Source organism: Pteropus medius, unplaced genomic scaffold (genome assembly GCF_902729225.1).
Source record: "Pteropus medius unplaced genomic scaffold, Ma_sr-lr_union100, whole genome shotgun sequence".
NCBI classification, from domain to species: Eukaryota; Metazoa; Chordata; class Mammalia; order Chiroptera; family Pteropodidae; genus Pteropus; species Pteropus medius.
The window spans coordinates 5,830,834-5,856,159 of NW_024354503.1; the positions used below are offsets into that span (position 1 = coordinate 5,830,834).

At 37.6% G+C, this 25,326-nt stretch overlaps 1 protein-coding gene across 2 annotated transcripts; it reads left to right on the forward strand.

The window, feature by feature from the left end:
- Window positions 1-438: 438 nt before the first annotated feature.
- Window positions 439-20,262, forward strand: FAM76A (family with sequence similarity 76 member A). Of its 2 annotated transcripts, XM_039854183.1 has the most exons (10): window positions 470-615; window positions 1,719-1,783; window positions 3,431-3,485; window positions 4,221-4,373; window positions 8,514-8,671; window positions 12,164-12,250; window positions 12,773-12,901; window positions 14,759-14,894; window positions 17,329-17,430; window positions 17,946-20,262. In XM_039854183.1, exons 1-10 carry the CDS (start codon window positions 535-537, stop codon window positions 18,030-18,032), a joined length of 1,053 nt encoding a protein of 350 aa, XP_039710117.1. In that variant the 5' UTR covers window positions 470-534; the 3' UTR covers window positions 18,033-20,262. The 2 variants fall into 2 exon arrangements, with proteins under 2 accessions (XP_039710118.1, XP_039710117.1); XM_039854184.1 differs by lacking the exon at window positions 12,773-12,901 and having other exon boundaries at window positions 439-615.
- The last annotated feature ends 5,064 nt before the right edge of the window (window positions 20,263-25,326 follow it).

Sequence of the window (25,326 nt, forward strand, 5' to 3'; positions counted from 1 at the left end):
AATTCTAGTTCAACAATGCGCCACGTTCAGCGCAGCCTCGCCCCTTCCGTTCCCAGAGGGCAACTCCATGGAAACCAAAACATCACAACTCCAAAGAGGTATCGCGAGAGGCACGGCTGCGACCGCGGCCGGGGAGAGGAGGAGCGAGGGCGGGAACGAAGAGCTAAGTAGGTGGAGTCTGGGCGCTTCCGATGTCGGGGCGGGAGACCGTCACTCTCCCAGCAGCGCCCCCGCGTGACTGCGCTTTACATAATCGAGGCCGCACGCGTCATAAGCGGCGTACTCCAGTCCAGACCGAATCAGAGTTGTCAGAAGCTCCGTGTTCCGCCCTTTCGTGCTTGATGGACGTCGAAATGAACTAGTAAACAGGCGATCAGCACCGCCGCACCCGCCCTGGTCGGGCCGCACCCGCCCGCCCGCCTGCTGTAGCCTGCTGCCTTCAGCCTGCAGCCGCCGCCGCCAGGTTGTGTCTCAGACTGTCAGATAAAGCGGCGGGCCGGGCCGGTGGGGTGGAGAGCACGGCCCGGGCCGGACATGGCGGCGCTCTACGCCTGCACCAAGTGCCACCAGCGCTTCCCCTTCGAGGCGCTGTCTCAGGGGCAGCAGCTGTGCAAGGTGCGCGGGCTGGGGCGGCGGCCGGGAGCTGGGACGCTGGAGGCGCGGCCCGGAGCCCCTGGTTCTGCGGGGTCGTCCGGCGGGTCCCCCGGGCAGGGCGTGGCAGGCCTGCCTAGCTGTGGAGCCGCACCGGCCCTGTCGGGTGCTGTTGCGGCACGTTGGGGCGTCCCGGACCCGGTCTAGGCCCCCGCGGCTGGCTTGTCCGGGTGCTTAGCAACCGCGAGGGATTGTACTCGGACCCCGTAAGGTCGGGGTAGGGGACTTTGGGTCCCCTGCTTAGCCTGGACCAGCTGCGTTGGACATCCTTCTTGGGCTGGCTTCCCCGCCACGGGGGTCTGCCTGGTTGCAGGCTGAGGGACCCCGTGCCCCGCCTAGGACTGAACTTTAGAGTTGGGTGCTGCCTGGGAGGAGTGTCTCGAACTCTGGCGCCTTATAGACACTTTTCATTCAGTCTCAGAGTCAGAGGTGGAGAGGCTTTTTAGAAAAGCCCCACAGTCAAGAGCACGAAGCAAAAGGATGATTTTTCAGCATCCAGTTGGTGCCCTGCGATCCTCGTCCTAACCAGCTGTTGATCAGTTTTTACCCCAGATGGTTTAAATTCTTTTTCGTTTAAGTTGCTTCATCTTGCTTTGTCAATTTAAGTGAATAGAAGAGCTGTTTGAGGCACAGTTAAGTTACCAAGCCAGCCTTAAAAATTATATTACAGTAAATATATATGTATTTTAAGGAAGTTTTATATATGTAAACACTAATAATTTTAATCCAGCACGTTAATTTCACAAGTGAACCTGCTGAAAAATCACACAGTGGCAGTGGCAGAATTGGACGAGAATCCAGGGCTTCTGACTCCCAGTCTGAGGCTTATTCATACATACCTTTGTATTACAATTTATGACTACAGCGTAGTTCCATATAACTTCTAACTTAACTCCCACATCAATACAGGGCAGTGATGTCAATATTACAGAGTAAAAAAAAAAAAGTTTTAAGTGACTCATTTAAACACAGTGGCTATACTGGGAATGGTACCCAGGCCTATTGAGTATTGAAGGTTGTTTCCATTTCTGACTGCCTTTTAAAATTATATCCTCATTTCATTTCAGGAATGTCGGATTGCACACCCTGTTGTGAAGTGCACCTACTGTAGGACTGAGTACCAGCAGGAGAGGTATAGTTTTCACTGAGCATGACACAAAGAAACCATGACAGTAAAACATGAGCCTCGTGTTTCAGTATGTTTATATACAGAGCTTGAAGAATTTATAAGCCAAAAGAACATGCTTTTGGAAATGTGACAAAGATGACAGTCCTGATAAAGAGTTTGTTAGTCCTAGTCAAATTTGAAATTCACTTGCCTTTACACTTGCCTTGTGTGAATCTCATTTTAAAAAGTGTGAAAAACAGGTGTGAGTGAACAACATCTTTGGGGGACTTTTCTATAACAGCAAAGTGGTTTGTTGGTGTAGTGAGTTCAACTTTTGTAGAACTGCACGTGTAGGTGATAGTGCCTTTTAAGCAGGGTGGGATCTGTTTGCTCACTCATACATGGAAACATACAGAATATACACTAGAAGCTTTATGTTTTAGCTTTTACATTTAAATTTAGGCTCTATCTTGAGTTAATTTTTGTGTGTGGGGTGAGATAATGAAGTTTGACCCTTAATTCACAGCATACATCAAAATGAATTCAAGATGGATCATGGAAATAGTTTTTCTTTGCATGTTTTCTAAGATGTCAGGAACATTTATATATATTGATATATATATATATATATATATATATATATATATATATCCCACTCCTTCATTAATAAGTAAAAGTATAAACCAAAATGTTTAGCATCACAGAATCACTGTTGCTAATCCTCTTTCTAGAGGTCTTTCAATGTACTTCATTTCTTATACTGCCATTTTAAAATGTCAGAAAGTTGCCCTGGAAAATATTTTGTTTGAATATCTCTTTTTTAAATGTTTTCTACTTCGAGATTTTTCTTTTGTCTCTTTTGACTTTATTGTCACTTTCATAGAAATTGTATGATAAAATAATCACAAAATAACACATAGGCTGGATTTTTGTATGATTTAATTTTTAGCTCCAAAATATTGTTTTAACTGTTCTTGCACATCAAGCACTTGTTTGTATCTTCCTTTGTGAAGGGTTAGACTATTTGAAGATATTCAGTTCAGGCATTTAGGTAATATTATGACCTTTGGATCATTACAAGGTGAAAAGTCATTTTAATTTCTGTCAGTGCTTGGCTATAAGAAAAATTGGAAATATTGACAAAATATTTGGTTATAGTATCTAGTTCCCTGCATCTGGGAATTTCATATACTTTTACCTATACAGGAGAGTATAGACAGAGAAAGGTCAACATGGATAGTATCTCTGATTTTATATTCCAAACGCATACACTTAATCTTTACATCAAATTACTCAGCAATTCATCTGAATTGAGGAGAATTAATTTATTTTCTGCTAGTCCTTTTCAGTCTAAGTATTTTTTTTTGAGAGTCCTCTCCATATCTAATAATTTTACTTAGTGATACTTGGAGATGTCATAATTAAAAATAACTCACTATTTTAAACCAAGCTTCATTTTATCTGATCTAATAAAATTGATAACCACAAAATAACTAAAAGAGCTATTGGCCAGATACTCAACCTTCATTTAACCAAGTGTCCAGACAATATTTCATCTTGGAACTTAGCAATGAGCACATTCGTAGGCTTAAGGAGGAATCAGTGTTCAGATGTTCCGAGTAAAACAACTTTTTTCTTATAGAAACCTTGTGTCTTTTTCTTCCTTAACAGTAAAACCAATACAATATGCAAGAAGTGTGCTCAGAATGTGCAGTTGTATGGAACGGTAAGTAGGGTTTCTCTGTACCTACCAGTGAGTGCCCAGGTCTCTTGGAACCTTACATTCTGTGGACTATTAATATAATTACCATATTTTTATTAGAAGAACTAGTTATATGTAAATACTTTATGCTAAAAATTTAGTATTTTTTTTCAAACTTAGCTAATACTTAATATTGAGGAGTTCTGTGTTTATAGTCACTATGTCAGGATTATGATTGTAATTTTCCTGGGAGGCTTCAGTAACAAGTATGGAAAGTGGAGAGGAAAGGTAGAGCCTATGACTTGATCCCATTGTTTGGTACAGTTCACTGTTCATTTTGATGAATGATTTTTTTTTCCTCTCAGTGTTAGGGTTCAGGATACTATGTTCTTTAAGATACTTCTCCCTACATGTTTATATACTGATAATGGCAAAGGGGCCTTTTCAGCAATTTGGAAGCATTTGCTGGTTTCTCCAAAGAACTGGTTCTATTGAATTTCTCATAAAAGTTCCAGCATATACATTAATGGGTTTTTGTTATTTGTTTCTTTATTTTTAAAATTAATAGTCTTCCACATGAAAACACTTTATATAGTGTTAGGAACTGGGTTTCACTTGATAAATAAAAAAGGAAATTTTTGAAATTGGGAATACATTTTTACCATGACTAGTGGACTATGTAATAGGAATCATTGCTTTAACAAAGGCATTGGTATTTTATAATATACTTACTTGACCCTTTTTTTTTTTCTAATTAAGCCCAAACCTTGTCAGTATTGCAATATAATTGCAGCATTTATTGGCAACAAATGCCAGCGCTGCACAAATTCAGAGAAGAAGTATGGACCACCATATTCTTGTGAACAGTGCAAGCAGCAGTGTGCATTTGACAGGAAAGATGACAGAAAGAAGGTAAATCTCTGTTTTTCTTGAGTTTTTTTTTCTTTCAGAGAAATTAAGGCGGGCCAATTGTGTTAAAAAGGTATGTATATTTATAACAGAAAGATTTCTCACTTCCTCTCCTAGTTCTGTTATTGACTTGAAGAAGATATTCAGTCTTTGTTTTCTTCATTTATCATATGTAGACTATTGTATCTAATAGCTCATGAGTTAGTATTTCATGAGAATCTGAATTATAGTGATCAGTATCCCACATAAATGAAGTGGTGTTGGCAGAATTCTTTAGAACTCTGTAAAAGAGAGATTGTAATTTAGCAAGATAGAATCGTATTCCAAGTTTTTCCATCTGGCTCTTTAAATATTTCTATTTGTCAAAATTAAAGACCACAAGAAGATGACATAGAGGAAAGCTCTGTGTGAAATGATGGTATCTTGGTGGAATCAAAATGGTTCATATTTGTTCTGTTTAAAGCCCTCCAGTGGGTTCCAGCTGCACTTAGAATAAAATCCAAACTCCTTCCATGGCCTGCATGACCCATACCTGACTCTTGGTCTCATCTGCCATCACATTCCTCACTTCTTACCTTGTTCCAGCCACATTGTCCACCTTTCAGTCCTTCAGACATGCTGGTCTCATTCCCACCTTTGCGTGGGCTTTCCTTTTGCCTAATATAGCCTTCTTCAGAGTGTCTTAACTGGTTTCTCATGTCACGTCTCAACTCAGATGTCACCTCTATACAGAGACCTTTTACTAACTCCCTCAGTCACTTTATCATTTTACCCTGTTTTATTTGTCTTCATAGCATGTAACATTATGAGAGATTATCTTGTTTATTTGCTTACGTGTTTATCCACCTCTACTAGAATATGAGCTCTTTGTCCATCTTGTTCTCTGCTATATTTCTAGCAGTTTGGCACACAATAGGTGCTCAATAAATATATGTATTTTTTTAGATTGATAAGAGTCATACTTTCTTGAAAACTACCTTCTCTCCCTTCTCTGACATGTCCAAAATATTAATCTGAAATATATTTTCCAGCTTATTGTTATTTATTGAGAAAAATTATGGTTTTCATTTTCTACTTTTTTTTTAAAGTGACTGAACTGATTGTTTCATATATCTTTTATTGAGGTATAATTGACATACAATGTTATATAAGTTTCAGGCATATAACATAATGATTTGATATTTGTATAGATTGCGAAATGATCACAATAAGTCTAACCTTCATCACCATACATAGTTACAGAATTTTTTTTCTTATGATGAGAACTTTTAAGATCTAGTCTCTTAGCACTTTTCAAATGTGCACTACAGTATTATTAACTATAGTCACCATACTGTACATTACATCCCCATGACTTATTTTATAACTGAAAGTTCGTGCCTTTTGACTTTACCCATTTCTCCTACTTCCCACCTCTGGCAACCGATGATCTATTCTCTTCAATAAATATTTTTTGAATGAAAGAATTTGGTACAGAAACTCTGAGTACTTTTTCAGTACTCAGAGGTACTTCTCAAAGATGCTTAAGCTCCAAAGAGCTGGCTCTTACTACCAGATTCATTGATTTACAATGGGAGGATATAACTTTCCAGTTACCAGAATGCTCCTGTCTGCCAACCAAGGTACCTCTTCCCTGAATCAAGATACTGGAGAAGCTGAACTAGTAATCAGGAGGTAGCATATAATAATAGTTGGGGTACAAGCTTTGCAGTCTCCCAGACCTCGGCTAGCTGGATGGTCCTGGGCGAGTTCTCTGGTTATGCATCAATTTTATCATCTTTCCAGTGGGAATGACAGTAGCTAGTTCACAAGGACATAGGGAGATTTAATTGAGATAGGTATATAAAACACTTAATTTTGAGCCTAGCAGATAATATAACTCAATTAATGGTACCTATATATTCTTAATTAGATTACACTAGAATTCATTAAGTTTCTACTTTCTTAGTTATAATCCTACCTTAAGAGTTTGGAAATTTTGAGGCATCCTTAATCACATGTTCATAAACTTTATGAGGGCTAAACTTGGGGATTGAGGGTGGTGATCTGGACTCAGAATGCCTGGGTTGAAATCTTGGTCTGTCACTTATTTGTTTTCTGATTTTGGGCAAGTTAATCTATCATTTCCTCATTTTTCTCATTTGTAAATGAGGCTGATCAGATCTCAATGTCATGAAAGTTTTGTTCTGTGTAAAGCCCTTGGAAAGGAATCTGGTGTTTAATAAGTACTTAGTGTTATTTATGATAATTTCTTTTTGATACTTTAATTCTCAGAGGGTAATTTTATATTTTTAAAGTTTATTTTTAAAAGAGAAATCTTTAAATAAAGTGTCCTGTGGTTTGGTGTGCTATTTTTTTTGTTCAGTGGGGTTGCCTTGTTTTCAAACCCTTCTTCAGTGAAGAAAGCTCTTTTCTGAGCAAGGTCTTCCAGAGTGTTTTAAAATCAAGCCTTCAGGCCATATCCCATAACCTTGAAATGAACCAGCTTGAAGTTGGGTTTTAAAATTCATTTATACATTCATTAACAAATAATTAAATGCTTATCATGTATCAAACACTGTTCTAAGTATTGGAAATATACTAATGAACTAAATATAAAAGACCTTATTCTCACAGAGCTTATATTCATGTGTATGAGAGAGAGGCAGGTGAGAGCAAACAAGGAAATAAGTAAACATAAATATTAGATGTAAGTGCTATAAAGAAATAGAATATATTGTAGAGAGTGACTGGGAATTGGACAATCAGGAGGACCTCTAGGGAGTTACATTTGAGCTGAAGATCGCAGTCATGGTGTCTCTGGAGGGCAAAGATTCCATAAAGAAGGACCAGCCATGAAAAGACCCTGAGGCAAGAGTGAGCTCGGCACATGAGAAGAACAGAAGGTAGAGTGAACATAAGAAAGAAAAAGGGAATGAGGTTATAGAGGCAGGTAAGAACTACATTTAGATCAACATAGGCCGTGGTAAAAAGTTTGGATTTTATACTAGATAGAATGAGAAACCCTTGGGTTTTAAGGAGAGTTGAGATATAATCAGATTTATATTTAAGAAGCCCTCTTTGGCAGTTAGGTGAAAATGGTTTATAAGGACTTAAGAGGGGAATTACAGTGCTTATTCGGGTAGCTCTTGGAGTTGTGAGAGAGAATGGCTTTATTTGGATGGAAGCAGTGAAGTTGAAAAGCAGTGGATAAATTCAGACTGATGGCCTTGCTAATGGGTTGGAGGGATGGGGTGCAAAGAGGATTTTGCTAACAAGATAAAAATACTTCAGATAAATAATGATATGACCTACCCATGTTCAAGATGGGGCACAAGATCTAATTTCAGGAACAAGACATGAAGATGAAACTTCCATAAAATATCAGCACACTTCCTCCCACTCTGAGTAATTCCGACCAGCTCTGCTGCTTTGCTACATGCACCAAGCTGCCCCACAAACGATTTTACAGCCTAAGTGCTGCACAGAGGCACCCAAACTTCAGAGGATTTTGGAGGCCCTGTGCCCTGCTCCCTGGTGCTGAGCTGCTTCTGGCCAAAAAGATCAACTTTTTCTAATTCAAAGTGCCATGGTAGGCCACCTTCAGGGACTAGAGCCCTGAAAACTACTTGCACATTGGTCTTTTCCTGGAGCCATTCTGTCTGAGAAAAGATATCCAGCATACCATTTTGAGCCATTTATAAGGTATTAAAACTGAAGTGTAAATTTTATATTTCATCTTCTGTCTTCTTTTCTCCCTGCTGAATTTTCCTTAATGAGCACCATGGCGATATTTGTGCCTTTTGAAATTCTTATGAGAACTTTGCTCCGGTCTGTGATTGTTAAGTTGAATAAAAATGAAACAAAAAGGTACATAAAATTAGCAGCTTATATTTATCAAGCAATTTTTGTGTGTCTGGCACCATGCTTTACCTATATTATGTCACTAATCCTTCCGACAACCCTCTGAAGTAGGTTCTATTATCCCCCATTTTAAAGATGAAGAAATTGAGCCTGAGAGAGTGCCAGTGACTTGCCTAAGTTCTCACAGCTTGTAAATGGTAGAGCTGGACTTAGCTCAGAGGTTCTAGCTCCCAGTACCTGTGTTCTGTAGTACTCATGCACTATGTTCCCTCTTTTTTATCTTTGTCTTCTGTCTTTCAGGTAGATGGGAAATTGCTCTGCTGGCTGTGCACACTTTCATACAAACGGGTCCTTCAGAAGACCAAAGAGCAGAGGAAGCACCTGAGCAGCTCTTCCCGTGCCAGCCACCAGGAGAAGGAGCAGTACAGTCGACTGAGTGGTGGCAGCCATTATAACAGGTAACCCCCAGATGCATAAGATGGAACTAGAGATGCTGGTAGATCAGATGTAATGCTCATACAATTAGCCATAGAAGATACCATTTTGTAAAAATTTTTCTGTTCTTTTCTCTCTAGTTACTAGCCTATAGGAGAAATCTCCTTTATTATACTTTATAATTTATGTCTTTTCCAAGAGCTAGGGAGACTTCCATAAGGGGTCAGAATTTCCTGACTTGATTTGTATTGTGTCTGAAAAGTTTGTGGAACTTACTCACATGTAATGTTCTCATCCTTAGACTGGATTATCTCCTAGAAGATTGGACATTTTACTTTCTGAGGGATGTAGCTTTTTTATGCATGTTTGGCCAGGTGGTTGATGTTGTAAGTTCATCTTGGTGGGATCCAGTCAAAGAGATGTCTTTTCATTGTTGTCTTAAGCTTCCTTTCATGGTATTGTTAAGAGTTTTGGCTCTGCATTGAATCCTGCCTTTGCCAGGTTCTCTCTTGGGATCTTGGGCAAGTTTTTTCATCTGTAAAATGAAGGAAATAATAGTATTACCTCATGGAGTTGTTGTGAAGATAAATTATGTAATACATGCATAGTGATTAGTTTTATAACTGGTATATAGGAAGCATTCAGTACATTTTATTTACTCTTTGTTATTTGTATCATTATGATTTATTTTGTTCATCTAGCAAACATTATTAAGTACTCTCATGAAGCACAGATTCAGCCAGGAATGCAGAGATGAATAAAAGAATCACGCTGCTCACCAAAAGTATCGGTCTGATAGGGAAGATTGACCCTACCTGTAATCAGATCATTGTAGTGTAATTTGGTGGAAACATGAAAATGTTAATTCCACAGTGGAAACATCGAGTTCCAGGCATGAGAGGCAGTAGTAATTAACTGCCTTAGGAAGTCAGGAAAGGAAGTCTCAGAAAAGAGCTTGTATTGCAGCTGGATCTTAGGATAAGTCAGAATCGTTGGATAAGGAATAGGCAGAGGCATCCTAGGCTGAGGGAACAGCATTTGCAAAAACATAGAGGACATGAAACCACACCAAACTCTGGGGAATTCCAAGTCCTTTTTTGTTGCTGGAGCTTATGACTGGGAGCTGGGGAATGAGAGGAAAAGGGATTCCGTAGACTTGGTGAGAAGCATGAGTTTGATATTGGCATCAGTAAAAAAATTTAACCCTGATTATTATGGAGAGAGCTCTGGAGGAAAAAGAGACTAGGGGCTAGTGAAGAAGCGTTTTTTGTAAGAGTCCAAGTAAGCGATGTTAACATGAGAACCTCACTGAGGCAGTGACACTGAAGATCAAAGAAACAGATTCAGGAATAGACTTTGGAGGGAGAATTAGATAATATGATGAACAGATAGATGGTCAGAAGCTGGATGAGTAAAGGATAATTCTCAGGTTTCTTACTTGGGTGAATAGCTATATCCTTAACTTAGAATATAGGAAGGAGAGAAGAGAAGTTCAATTTTGAAAAGTTGAGTTTGAAGCATCAAGAATTATTTAATGGGAGCTTTGCCTAGAACTCAGGAGAGAATTTTGGACATGAGCCATTGGAAGCACATGAGAGTCAGTGGGAATAAAGGTTATTTTAAAATGCAAAGTCCTGTGGCCCCACCCAGAGTTTAATTTAGTAGGATCTAGGATAGAGTCCTGGAATATGTATCGTTTTATAAACATCCCAAATGATTCTGATGTAGGTGATCTGAGGAACATTATTTTCAACCGATATGATCAGTAGTTATTGAAACCATTCTCTTAGATGGAGGATAAGAACATAACTCAAGAAGCACTCAAGAAGGACAGGGTGAATATTTGCAAACCATATATCTGATAAAATGTTAATATCCAAAAACATAAAGAACTCATACAATTCAATAGCAAAAAAAAAAAGGTAAATAATCCAATTAAAAAATCCGTAAAGGACCCAAATAGACATTTTCCCAAAGAAGACATACAGATGGCCAATAGATACATGAAAAGGTGCTAAAAACATCACTAATCATCAGGGAAGTATGAATCAAAACCACAATGAGATATCACCACAATAATAGGATGGCTGTTATTAAAAAGACAAGAGGCAGCAAATGTTGGCCAAGTTGTAGAGAAAGGAGAACTCATATACACTGTGAATAGGGCTGTAAATTGGTACAGCTATTGTGGACAACAGTATGGTAGTTTCCCCCCAAATTAAAAAAAGAACTACCCTGTGATCCAGCAGCAATAGCCAAGATGTGGAAACAACCTAAATGTTCTTCGATAGATGAATAGATAAAGAAAATGTGGTATATATACACAATGGAATATTATTCGACCATTAAAAAGGAGGGAAATCCTGCCATTTGTGACAACATGGATGAACCTGGAGGGCATCATTCTAAATGAAATGAGTCAGAAAGACAAATACTGTATGGTATCACTTTTATGTGGAATATTTTTTTAAAAACTGATTTCATAGAAACAAAAAGAATGTTGGTTGCCAGGTGCTGGTGGAGGGGGAAATGAGAAAATGTAGGTCAAAGGAAATATATATTCAGTTATAAGAACTGGGGATCTAGTGTATTGTAGAGTACTATAATTAGCATGGTATTATGTACCTGAAAGCTGCTTAGCGTAAATTTTAAGCATTTTCACCATAAAAAAATAAGAGTTAACCACATGAGGTTATGAACATGTTAATTATCTTGATCTTAGTAGTTGTTTTATCATGTGTATATATGTTAAAACATCACATTGTATACATTACATACATACAATTATATTTGTCAGTCATTCCTCAGTAAAGTTGGGAGGGAGGAGGATGGCATGGTCAGTGGTATCAAATACAGAAAAGATGTCAAATAAGAAAGGGTCCGAAGTATCCTTTAGACTTAACACTTAAACATTTATTAACGTGAAAGGGTTGCATACCAGTTTTAGAAGGTCCACTTATTAGGGCTAAAACTGATTTTTAGAGTTGTCACGGAACTCAGACTCCAGGAGATTCACAGAGATGGAGTGAAGAAGAACTGGACTAGGAGTTCAAATATGTCAACCTGGTGTCTGATCTTGGCTTTACTATTAACTAGCTGTATATCCTTGGGTAGATCAGTTAGCATTGAAGAGCCTCAGTTTCTGCAAAGTAGAAATAATACCTTGTATATACTTCACAGATTAATGAGGCATGTAAAACATTGAATGTAAAAGTACTTTTTAAACTGTAAGATAGATTATACTTAATATTGACATTTTATTGACTCTGTTCTCAGAATTATTAATAAGGCATGTAATATTTAATTAAGGCTAAGAATTTTAAGGGTCTTTGGAAAGAAATCACCCATGCATCCAGGATCTATGAAATCAACACCTTGGTGGATTTTAATAATCAAGAATAAATAGCTTTTGCATAGAAGAGCTATGATATTACATTCGTCCCATTTGACATCATTGGGATGTTTTATTTATCTTTGATTTCTAATGTGTGTATCTCTGTTTTTGTCGTTAAAAGCCAGAAAACACTTTCTACGTCTTCAATTCAAAATGAAATTCCAAAGAAAAAATCCAAGTTTGAGTCAGTCACAACCAATGGAGACAGGTGAGTCGTTTGAAGTACATATGCAGTTCCTGAAACAGTAATACATTTTAGGGCGTGCTTTGGAACTAGTCTCTGGTTGTCAGTGAACCTCTTAGGGGCACTACGCTAGCCACTTGATATCTTATAAACAAGCAATACTGTTATTTTTTTATAATTCTAATCTTGTCTTTACAAGATAAGAACATGTTATTAGATTTAATAACAATCAAATTCTGCAGTCCACAAATAACTCCACACTAATTCTAAGAAGTCAATAGTTGGCTGCTTTTCATTGTATTCTGTGCCTGTACATAGCCTCCTCCAAGCAAGGCAAGGGTCAGTCTTGAGGGGCAGAGCAGAGGCAAATTGGAGTTAAGGCAGTATTGCTCAGTCCGAAGGCTGATCCATGCTTCCTTAACCTACAGAAAGACAGCCCAATGCAGATGCTGGATTAGGAGAGAGTGAGATTCATTTAAATATTTTTATTTTATTTTAAGCCTGTCTAAATGCATATTTTTATTTTTTTTCATCTCTCCTTCTCAGCAATGCTTCTTATGAGCTGCTTTGTCCTAATACCCGGAGTGTCTCGTCTGTGTTGGTACAGTGGATTGCTTCCCAGCAGAGTCTTGGGGCCAACCACTTTTTTGTTCCTCCAGGGCCCAGCATCCTGAAGTGAGACCACCTAACACATTCTTCCCTAGAATCATTGGAATCATTTCCATTCTGAAAATGCCCAATCTCAATTTTCCCTCCTAGTCAGTGGTGGGTTCGGGAGCAGACCAGCTTATAAGTTACCAGGGCTGAATTTTGTTTATTTAGGGAGGTATAGAATCTGTAAAGTTTACTCTTTCCTGTTACCTTCTTCATTAACTTGATTTCACACTCTGCAAAGGTGTCTTTTTGACAATTAGTATCACTGATTTTAAACTTTTTAAATTGAACCTTCTGGAAATGCTTAACTTAGATATTCAGATTACAGGGAGCAAGGAACCATAAAGCCCATCTTTCTGGTCAGCTTTACTATTCTCTGAGCAACCAGTCTGGCCAGTCTTAAAAAAGCGGATGTGGCACAGATTGTCCCATCATCTCTGCCAGGTGCATGATTCTACAAAACTACCTCAAGGAGTGAACCTTTCGGAATGCCCTGTTTTATAAAGGCCTAAGCAAAGATCCACACAGCCTTTAGATTCATTATTTCTGTTTTGTGTTCACTTATGACCCAGGCTACGTTTGAATGACTTGGAAAAAGCTCATTCATATTCTTTAGTTTAACCAACCCGTCCTTAAAGCTTACCTTCTTTTAGCTTATTTTGTTCTTGAGATACTACAGCTATTCTTGCTGTCCATTACTATGTACGGACAGCAAAAAACTTAAGCTTTCTGTTCAGAGTGTTTTATTGCATCTGGTCACCAGCAGTGATTGTTTTCCTCAAGTAGGATGCTGGTCTTTAAAACTTAGGTACATAGCCTTTCATAATGTCCTCCGAAAAAGATCTTTTTCTTGAAATGCACATGCTAATTTAAAAAAATAATTTCCCCTAATAACTTGAAAATGTGGAAGATTTTTCTGCTGCTACAAAAATTATTTTCATACGTATACAAGTTCCACTTGAATGTTCCTGCATTAGCATCTTAACAGCCTGTTCCATGAGTTTGCATTTCTCTCTTTCAAACATTCATAGCACAAGGTAAATTACATTTTCTTTCTTTTTGTTTTTTTTTCTTGCCTTTCTTTCACTTTGAAACATTCTGACAGCCTTTGTTTTTTTGACAGTCCTTTTTTAATGTCATGCGAACCAAACCTTTTTTTTCTAAATATCTATTTTCAATTCAGTTCTATACCAAATGTTACCAGGCTCGTTTCTGAACAATCTATTGTTATAACTGCCTCCCAGTTTTTAATTAATTACAATCCACTTTCCTGGCTCCACTTTTAAAATATTCACCTACCTTTAAATTTGTGTTCTTATACCTTAGTTTTTATCCCCTCGTGTCTTCTGCAGGTTGATCTCTAACAGTTTCCATTAACCTTTCTATACTACATTCTTTTCTCATTTATTTTTTAAACATTGAAGCATATTTGAGTATTTTTTCTCCTTTTTCTTTATTCATTAGTCTTCCATGTTGTACAGAGAGAATGCATTACTTTAGTTTTTTTTAAATAAAACCATTTTAAAACCATTTACCTAATGGTTTTATACTTATAAAACACTTTATTTTGTTTATTTGTTGTTTATTTATTTTAGTATCCTGTAGAATTCAGAGCCTCCCTCATATTTTCTAATTTGTTGAAATTGTAACAAAAAGTTTTCAATTTGAGGAAAATCCATGTTCATTTCTTACTTTCCTTCCCTGAGAAAATAGATCACCTACTTTTTGATCATGTTTGTTTATTGTTCTATTGGCAATTAAAAGCACTCTCAACAGTGGGTGACACCTAGCTACACCTTGTGGTTTATTATTTCTAAAGGATATTCTTTTCTTTGTAGTTTTATTTCTCTATTTTTTTCCTCTCCATTTTCCATGCAGCTTTTCCCCAGACCTGGCTCTAGACTCACCAGGCACTGACCACTTTGTCATCATTGCCCAACTTAAGGAAGAAGTGGCCACTCTGAAGAAGATGCTGCATCAAAAGGATCAAATGATTTTAGAGAAAGAGAAAAAGGTATGGTGTAGTTAATGCCTCTCAGGCCAGAATGATGCGAGGGTAAGATATGTGGGATAGGGCGTGATGCTAATAACTCTATTTAACTGATATTTGTTGGGTACTTACCATTGATGCTTTGAGAGAGATCCAGTGGCAAGGTTGGGAGATCCTGGGGAGAGGCTTGCTGTCTGCCAAGATGACTCATGGCACTGTATTACTGTAATGAATCTATACTTCAGTCTAGTGGGTTTAGAAAGTTGATTTTTCTCAGCGTTTGGAGGGAGCTTCCACTTCTTAGGGAGAACTCATGTTAACCAAGCTTACAGAGATAATGTATAAAACTGCCATGCTCCCTCATAATTCACAGTGGGGCACATAACTGAGTACTATTCTTCTCAGCATGAGCTTCCTTGGAAGGTTGTAATCAGAAAGTGCTGAATGAGCAATGAGTTGGGACAAGAGGAGGTAGTTGTGTAATTGGAATTTTTAATGCTCTCAGGCTAAGAGAACCTGATGCCTCCATCTCTATTATTGGGATGGCCATGTCTGTGGGACAGTAATACTGAAAATATGTGGGCCAGGTCTCCCTCTTCCCTGGACAATGTTCAGGTAGGCCTTCCTTCATGGCTCTTGTGTCACTTCGCTTCCATTGCTGACAACTTCCTTCCTGAGTGACCCACCCTTTAAACATGTTACTATCTTCAGTAAAGTCTTATTCTGGTCTAAGAGTCATCTTCCCTCCTTAAGGGAACTTTTTATATCCTTGTTCTGACTCATGTCTAGTATTTTTATTTTCAAATTCTTAGTATCTCATGTTTGCCTTAATATATTAATAATTATAATAATAATAGCTGATTTCTATTGGATGTGTACTGCGTGCCTGACTCTATTATTCTAAGTGCTTTATATATTAACTTATTTATCCTCATAACAACCCTTCTAGGTAGGAATTATTATTATCATCATTTCACAAATGCAGAGTGCCTCCAATATTTTTCCTCTTAGAGTTCCAATCTCTTCAACTAGCTGTTTTTTTCTGAGGCAGTATGTTGTCTCGTGCCAAGTTTGGAATGCTGTGATTCATTCCAAAGGCTAACAGACATATATTACATTAAAACCTTCGCACACGTTCTTTCAGTCTAAACAGAGGAGGAAAGGGACCCAAAGAAATTATATGATGTGTATAATTCACACAACTAAGAAATGCAGAACAAAGGAATGAACTCAAGTTCTTCTGACTATACCATTCTTTCTACTGTACTATGCTTTCTTCTTTCAGTGAGGTGGAGATTCGTGGGAGGAGACCAATATTCTTTTTTTTTTTCTTTCTTTTTTATGCCCACAGCACCCAGTCTCCTAGGTGGTCTCCCCATCCCACTAACCGGCCCAACCCTGCTTAGCTTCCAAGATCAGATGAGATCGGGCGTGTTCAGGGAGGCATGACCATAGATAAGACCAGTATTCTTTCCACTTTATTACATGACTGTCAGGTGAAAGCAGACCCATGTATATTTTCTTCATGCACTAGAGCAGAATGGCAATAAAAAGATATTTGCAAAATAGAGACAAAACGAACACTTATTTCTACTGCTTTGCAAAGTTAGGGTCTTAAAAGGACAAAAAACAAATAGATTGTTCCCTATAACTTTGAAGATCATGGTCATGTTCGTTGGCTTGGAACGCAGGCTCTTTTGTGCCCTGCTTGCCTATCTCTAGCCTCATCTCCTGCCAGTTTCCATGCCCATCAGTCATCTGAACAAGCTCTCAGTTGTCTTGTACTCTCTGCCTATGCCCATGCTGTTCCCTTTGCTTGGTTGCCTTTCTCCTTCCTTCATCTTCCAATTGCTGCTTGTGCCTCAAAACTCAGCTCACATCTCATTTCTGATTTATTTCTTTTCTGTGCTCCTTGAATAGCATAGTCAATAGAAGAAGGCCTGGGGTTTGAATTCTAGCTCTGCCACTTGCTAACATGTATGATCTTGGCCATGTTACTTAACCTTTTTAAGCCTTGGTTTTCCCATCTATAAAATGGGAAAAATGATATTATCCCACACAGGGTTATCATAGTAATTGAATGAAGTAATATAATCATTTTGCCTGGAACAGGGTAAAAAAATTCAGTAAATGACAGCAGCAGTTATTCTCATGGTTTCTCTCAAACCATCAGTCAAATTGCATCATAATCACTGATTTATTTGGAAGTAGGTATTTGGAGGTATACATTAAATCTTTAAAACCTGCTAATGGTTAAGTATCAGAAATATTACTTCAGGATTTTGTGTAATTTTCAGGAAATCTTTAGAAAAAAATAGGATATGGAATTCCCCAGCTTTGATTTAGGTGTGGATCTTCAGGACAGCCCTGGATTTCATAAACCATTTAACTCTCTGATACCAAAACATTTTCCATTGCACAGAAATTTCTTCTGGTCACTCTGCCTTTTTCACCTCAGATCACAGAATTGAAGGCTGATTTTCAATACCAAGAATCTCAGATGAGAGCCAAAATGAACCAAATGGAGAAAACCCACAAAGAAGTCACAGAACAATTGCAGGTGACTCTGATTATTTTATGTGGTAACTCATGTGTATTTAGCTGATTCTTTTTAAGTGATCATCTCTTAGATTGTTTTTCTCAAAGTATTGACAAATCACATTAATCTACATTATAGATATCTTTTATTGTTTCACTCTTGGATGTATTCTGATCTTTTCTCCTCAATAACAGTAAAATTAATAAATGTGTTCTTTGATTTTGGATAAATCAGATGTGATTCCAAATGTCTGAATCAAATTCTGTGTATCCAGTGCATTAAAGCACTCCATTGTTTGTTTGTGTTGCACAAAGCATCCTTTTATAACAGTGAATCCCAGGAGATTGAAGTACACTGATTAACCTCCAGCGAATACTTTTTTCCCTCTGAACATGGCCCTAGAGTTTTCTGTTAGTTTCTACCTCTGGAATTTGTTCATATCTTCCTGACCCTCTACATTGTCCACTTAGCATCTGCATGAAAAACATATCCTATCCTGTTAAAACGTCCTTCTTGCACTGTTTTTTTTTTTAAAGGCCAAAAACAGAGAGCTCCTGAAGCAAGCAGCTGCCTTGTCCAAGAGCAAGAAGTCTGAGAAGTCAGGAGCTATAACCTCTCCGTGAGAGACCACAAGGAGGCTCCCAGCAACAGCAAATGGATTCCTGGGTTAGGGTTGGCAACGTGGCTGTTCCCTGGGAACTGCAAGCTTTCTTAAGAAATTTCTATTTTATTACAGTTCTCCTTTGTGTGATTGCAGTGGGCTGAATGGAAACACCTGGTTTGTGCTGTGTTATGACTGCATGCTTGAATGTTTGGGGTTTTAAGCTCTCTGGCTTTCTTACTCTCTCATGCTCCCAGTTCTCTCTTCTCCCCTGTCCCCCACCTTCTCCCAGTACTATTAGCTTTGTCTCTCTCTCAGTACTATTTTTTCCTTCTTTTTTGTTTTTTGTGGTGGTCACTGCTCAGTGTTATGTGCAGAATGATTCTTTTGGGTCCATCACTGCATCCTGCCATACCCATGAGCAAATAGTTCAGCATTAATTCCATATCACTGCCACCCTCTGAACTTTGAAAACTGCCACCTTAAGATTTCATATAATGGATGAGGCTTTCTCTCTCCAATAAACCTTTTGCTTCAGGTTATACTCTTGGGTTTTTTTCCAGGTATATTATGTATGAACTTTGTACTATGAAGCCAGAGTTTTATTTATTTTTTAAAAAAAGAAACTTTCTTGATAAAGGAATAATGGTAGCCTAGCTTGTTCTTCTTGTAAAAGTGATGCCTCTTAAAAAAACAAAGTCCTACTCTAGCTTTTAGTAAAAGAATCAAATCTTCTCTTTCTTGTTACCTTGGAGTCTTAAAAACTGATTATTAAGGTGAAACAATTCAATGCATACGTATGGAGTTAAGTGCCTTTTGGAGAGTTTATTGGAAGAGCATTGAAGAAGATACTTAAGGGAGGTAGCGAAGATTTGAACAGTCTGTCTTTATACATAAGGGCAGAAAGAAAGGTTGTCCAGGTTGTACTGGACACTTTCCTTCCCCACCCCTTTCCTAATTGTTTTATGTGACTGATTTTAAATTCTTACACTGCCACTTCTTTTTTGAAAAAATACCCTTTACTTGCTTACATCAATTGTCATACTGGGCCATTGTCAGAGAACATTTTTTTAAACATGAGCACATTCAAAATAGGATAATATTTGAACTACAGAGCATTTGGGGTGGGGGAGTGGTCAGCACAAGCTGCTCAAGTATGAACTCTGAGTCTCATTTGATGAGATTATATTACTGTACCTTGTCCCCACTCCCCTCACCCACCCCAGTCTGGACACTCCCTGTTTTTAATTGAAATGTATTGAAAACAGGTGCTTCAAGAAGCAGCTTGGCCTTAGCCAGAATTGTTTGTGTCCTGTCTTCTCTTCTTGACCCAGTAGGCACATGGAGTTACTTTTTTAGGAGAGAGTATAAATTTGCATTTCTAACCATACTCTCAGGTCCTCTATGTGATGTTTGTGAAAGAAATTAGAGCTGTGTAGTGTGCCATGAAACAGTAAAACCAATTACCGTGGAATCATTAATCAGGAAGGTATTCAAGTTAGAGGTAATCATGAGGGCAGATGACATTTGTGCCTCAATCTACCAAAATTGTAGCAGTAAGCTTAACTTGCTAGGCATTTCCTAGGAGTAAATGCTTATAAATTGTGATAGCATTCTCACAAGTGGAGCCATGCACTTAATGGGACAGAGATGTGGAAATGGGTGGCTGGCTTCCTTCTGATAAGAGAAACAATGGACCATGTTGCTTCTGTATCATTTTAGTAGGGGATGTAATTTTCCCTTGTAAGCAAGGGAAAGGTCAGTGCTAAACAGTTTTATAACCTTTTGAATGAGAAGCTTTTAGGTAAAGACAAACTCAGATAATATTTTTCAGATGCATATACATTGACTGTGGGGAAAAGAGTGAAAGAAGTTACAGTCATGGTTTTTGTTTTTTTTTAATTTTAAAGACTTGAGAAATTCTGTTACATGAAGTGACAATATAAAAACACATATTTAGTTTTATACTAAATCTTTTTTTAAGGTCCTGGCATTTAATATAAAGCAAATCCATGCATTTTCTAACTTTCCACAAGTTCTAAAAAGGGAAGGAAGAAACCTCTGTCTTGAAATTTTGGTTTTTAAAAATCATGACACTGTTTTACCATGATATCAAGTAGCTAACTTTTGGTAACACCTTTTGTTTATTTGTATGTTTGTAATAATGGACATTTTAAAACATAGGAATGTTTCGGTTTGTACAGACTTTGACAAATGTGTGTTAATAAAAATTCATATTGACTCAAGTATAATTGTTGGTGGGATTTTTTTCTCATTTATTTCTTGCTGGTTCACAAATAAACATATCCTGTTATTTTCTTCAACCCAGAATGCAGTCAGTTTGTCTTGTTTGTTGACTTAAAAAATTAAAAGTCTAACTGTGCTAATAGGGAGTTTTATGTTCATGCGAGAATAAACTGATTCTTCTGTGGTTTTATTTATGCAATTTAAGTGCTTGCTTTGTTATAAGTGCCGTGCTAGGCAGTAAGGATACAGCAGTGAAGAAAAAAAAGTTACTGTCATGGGGCTTCCATTTGGTGGAATATTAGACAACACCATTGTTTCTCGATTTTATATTTGTCATTATTCAGAATATAACAGGATGAATTTTAATAAGGTATGGGTGAAAAGTTCAAATGCTATTTCAAGGAGAGGAATGTATTAGTTCGAAAACTTGGTGCTAGTAGGTTTTAAAAATAATAGGTGCTTTTTAGACATTGTCACTGTCACATCCTGATCATTCCATAGACTCAATGACAACTTATTTTTCTCTAAATAAATGAAGACATTTTATTTTGTAGGTGCTATGGTCTGAGTTCTCCCCCAAAATAATCTGTTGAAATCCTAACCCCAAAACATGGTAGTATTGGGAGGTGGAGCCTTCATGACATGATTAGGCTCTGCCCTTATGAATGGAATTAGTTCCTTTATAAAGGAGGCTCCAGAGAGAGGCTTCCTTGAACCTTCTACCATGTGAGGACACAGCGAGAAGGCATTGGCCATGAACTAGAAAAAGAGCCCTTGCTATAATGCAACTGTGCTGGCACCTTGATCTTGAACTTTCCAGCCTCTAAAACTAGGAAAAATTTCTGTTGTTTATGAGCCGCCCAGTCTGTGATATTTTGTCAGCAGCCTGAACAAACTAAAACAGTGTTCTATGTTTATGACCACCTTTATTATGTGAATTACCTTAATTTATACATTTATTCAGCCTTAAAAAACTTTTTAAGAATAATATAGAGAAACTTCAAGTTCTTCAGGAAGGTCTTCAACCATTTTAAATAACCCTCATAGTAATTTAGTAGACTTTGGTTTCATCCTTTGCAGTTTGAGACCTTGCATTATAGCTATCCTCAACTGACAGCCAGCAAGGACCATGGCGGAGGTGCCATTTTCTGGAAGGCTGAAATTGCCGGGAGTTATAGGGCGTTCTGATTATTATTCTTGCATAACAAACTACCCTGATATTCAGCGGCCTAAAATAACCATTTAAATGTGCCTAAGACACTGTTGGTCAAGAATTTCGACAGGGCACTGTGGGGATGACTGGGCTTCGTTCCACAATGTCTGGGTCCTCAGCTGGGAAGATTCAAAAGCTGGAGGACACCTAATGGGGCTGGAATCATCTCTCTGAAGGCTTTCCACTTGTATATCTAGTATTTGGGCTGAGATGACTGAAAGTCTAGTAATGCTCACTGCTATCTAAGAGCACCTAGATAAGGCCCCTCTTGAGTGTAGTTTCACCTTCCCCAATATGGGGATTTCTATAATGGCTTAGGACTCTTAAGCACAAGAGATTCAGTAAACAAAACTAAGCTGCATTACATTTTCTGACCTGTCCTCAGAGGTCGCATTATCTCATTTATGCAGTACTCTATCTCTCAGTTGAAGCAGTCAGAAGCCAGTCCAGACTCAAAGGGAGGGGACATAGATCCCTTCTTTTGATGAGAGGATGAGGGTGAAGAAATAGAAGAGCATGTGGGATGGAACCTATTGTGGTAGCTATCTTTAAAAATATGATCTACATAGGGAATGAATTTTGGAACCAAACAATCCAAAAGAGCAAGGCAGAAATTGCAAGTCTTTCCATGGCCTACATTTGGACATCACACTCCATCATTTCTGCAATACCCTATTGGTTACAGAGGTCAAATTACCAACACTATTAAATGTAGAATGGGAGCACCCAGGCGCGTTCATACCTGGAGGCAAGAATCATTGGGGTCCATCCTTCAGGCTGGCTAACACATTGGCCTCTGCCCTATAGGATTGAGTAATAACTTTGTGAATCTTTGGATTTTGAAGGCAGGAATGAAAGTTGCCATTTTGGGGACGGTAATTCATATTTCTTAGCTATTACTGGAATCAATAACTACTTTGCCTACCAGCGCTCGCCAGGCTGTCACTATAGCTGATTATCAACTCTACTTGAAAAGTGAGTCTGTGTCATGCTATGGTTAGCTCTGAAATCAGACTGCCTGGGTGTGAGTTCTGTCTCTACTTACCTTAGAGTTGTTGTGAGAATTAAACAAGTGGTCTTCAGAATGGTGCTATTTTGTAAGCTATTATTATGCATGATTTCCACAGAATCTACATTTCCTGTTTCCTGAAATGGAAAGTAATAGAGTGACAAATTAGAACGAACATGTATGTTCACTAGTTTTTTTGCTTCCGTTAGTCTATCCCAAAATCACCTTTAGGTCATCGGAACACTTAAACCTTTATATCTTTTGTTCAACTCCACTTCATGCATGCCACATCATTGCACTGATCTTTAGAGTGACATCTTTTAAAAAGTTTAGTAAGATATAATTTGCATACAGTAAAATTTCCCCTTCTCAGTGTGTAGCTCAAAGACTTTTGGCAGATATATGCAGTTGTGTAATCACTACTACAGGACATTTCCGTATTAACCCAAAAACTTCACTTTTGCCCCTTGGCAATCAATCCTCTTCCCCCTACTCCAGGCCTTGGCAACCATTAATCTGATTTCTATCCCTATAGCTTTGCCTTTTTCAGAATGTCATACAAATGGAGTCATCTATAGCCTTTTGTGTCTCATTTCTTTCATTTAGCTTATGCTTTTGAGTTTCATCCATGCCGTTGCATATTCAAGTAATTTATTCCATGTTTTCATAGTTTGTTCCTTTTTATAGCTGAATAATTTTTCATTTGCATGAATGTATCACAATTTGTTTATTTATTCAGCTGATGGGCATTTAAGATATTTCCATACCTTTACATATTGGTCTTTATATGAACATGTGTTTTCATTTCTCTTGGGTAAGTAGGAGTGGGATTGCTGGATTGCTGGATTGTATGGTAAATTTACATTTAATTCTCTAAGAATATTGGCTGTAAAATTTTTCATTCCCACTAGCAATGTATGATGAGTGCTATTTTTTTTTTTTTAGGCCTGGATTTTATTTTTTATTTTTTAAATTTATTTTAAATTATAGTTGATGTGAGTGCTAATTTTAATGCAGTCTTCTTTGCAACGGAAGTGAATTTCTCCATTGACCCTTCCCTACCTTTGCCCCAGAAAGCTTGCCATATTGGTAGTAAAGATATTTTGTTTTTAAAATATAAAATTTATTTACTGAAGTATAGCATACATACAGAAGAGGACACACATCACAAGTATATGCCTTGATGAATTCAAAGTAAACACACCTATATGATCACCACTCAGATCAAGACAGACTGCTACCAGCATCCTAGAAGCCTACCTTATGTGACCATTCCTACTCATTATTCCCTTTCCTCCCTAGAACTACATACTGTTGTGACTTTTAATAACATAGATTAATTTCGCTGGTCTCGAACCTAATAAAAATAGGATAATACAAAATATACTCATTTTCGTCTGGTTTATTTTTCTATACATTATGTTTGGATGAGATCACCTTTATTGTTCACATAGCAGTAAGCCATTTAATTTTGTGCTCTATAGTACTACAATTTATCATCTATCCTATTGTTGTTGGACGATTGTTTCCAGTTTGGAACTGGTAAAAAATAAATGCTTCTCTGATCTTTGTCATAATAGTCTCAAACTGTAAACAAACTGAATATCTCTCAATAAGAGAATGGATAATTAAATTTAGTATATTCATATGATTAAATACCACTGAGCAATAAAAAAAGACCAAACCACTGACATATACAACATCACGGATAAATCTCAAAAACATCATGTAAATTGAAACAAGCCAAACACTAAAGAATACATAAAATATGATTCATAACTATGAAGTCCAAGAATAGGCAAAACTAATCTGTAGTGATAAAAATCAGAAAGTGATTTCTGGGGATAAGTGGAATTGATTAGAAAGGAGCATAGCTCGAGGAAACTTTCTGGGGTGATGATGAAAATGTTCTATATCTTGGTTTGAGTGGTAGTAACATGGATACATACAAGTGTCAAAATTCATTAAATTGAATACTTACTATCAGTGCATTGTATGGTATGTCAATTATAACTCAATAAAAATTAATACATAAAATGCTGCTTAGTCCTAAAAAACACTATTATAAACATTCCTATACTTGTTTTTGGAGCACATATGTATGCATATCTGTTGATTATATAGTTAGGAGTAGAATTGCTGGGTCATAGAATATGTATGAATCACGGCTCTGCAACTTAATAGCTGTATGACATTGGGCAAGTACTCGGAACCTCTAGAGAACACGTTTCCTTATCTGTTACCAAGGAACTAATCTCACCTTGATGGGTACAAACCATGAAAACTGTTTTTGTCAATTAACAAAAGAACATAATGCTGAGAAACATTATTCTCTAAAATCACAGATTTTCAGACAATTCGCTGATTAAAATATCAGTAAGAATGGAATATTCTGCTTTTGCCTCAATTACTTTGACACAGAGAAGCAGCCTCAATTTCCAAACCAGGTGCAAAGCTTCAGATAAGGGTTTTCCAGATCCAATGTTCCACATTTATCTTCACATTGTAGTTTCCAAGGAAACCGGATCTTGAGTTCTCTTATCAGTTTAGGCCTGATGAGAATCCCTTTACACATAGCCTGGCGTGCTTCAAGGCTATATCGAAACACCACTTTTAAATTTTACCTGTACTCCATCTTTTCCCCAAATCCTAGAATAACTATCTCTTCCTGTGCTTGGTGGGATGCTGTGATTCCTCTGGTGTGCAGTCTCCCTTGCAGCATTAAGTTAATAAACCTAACTTTGTCAGACCACAGGTGGTTTTTATCATATGAGCTTTAGCTTGGGGATTACTGGTAAAATGTTTGTAAAATTTGTTCACATTGCCTGGATAGGCATTTAAGAAATG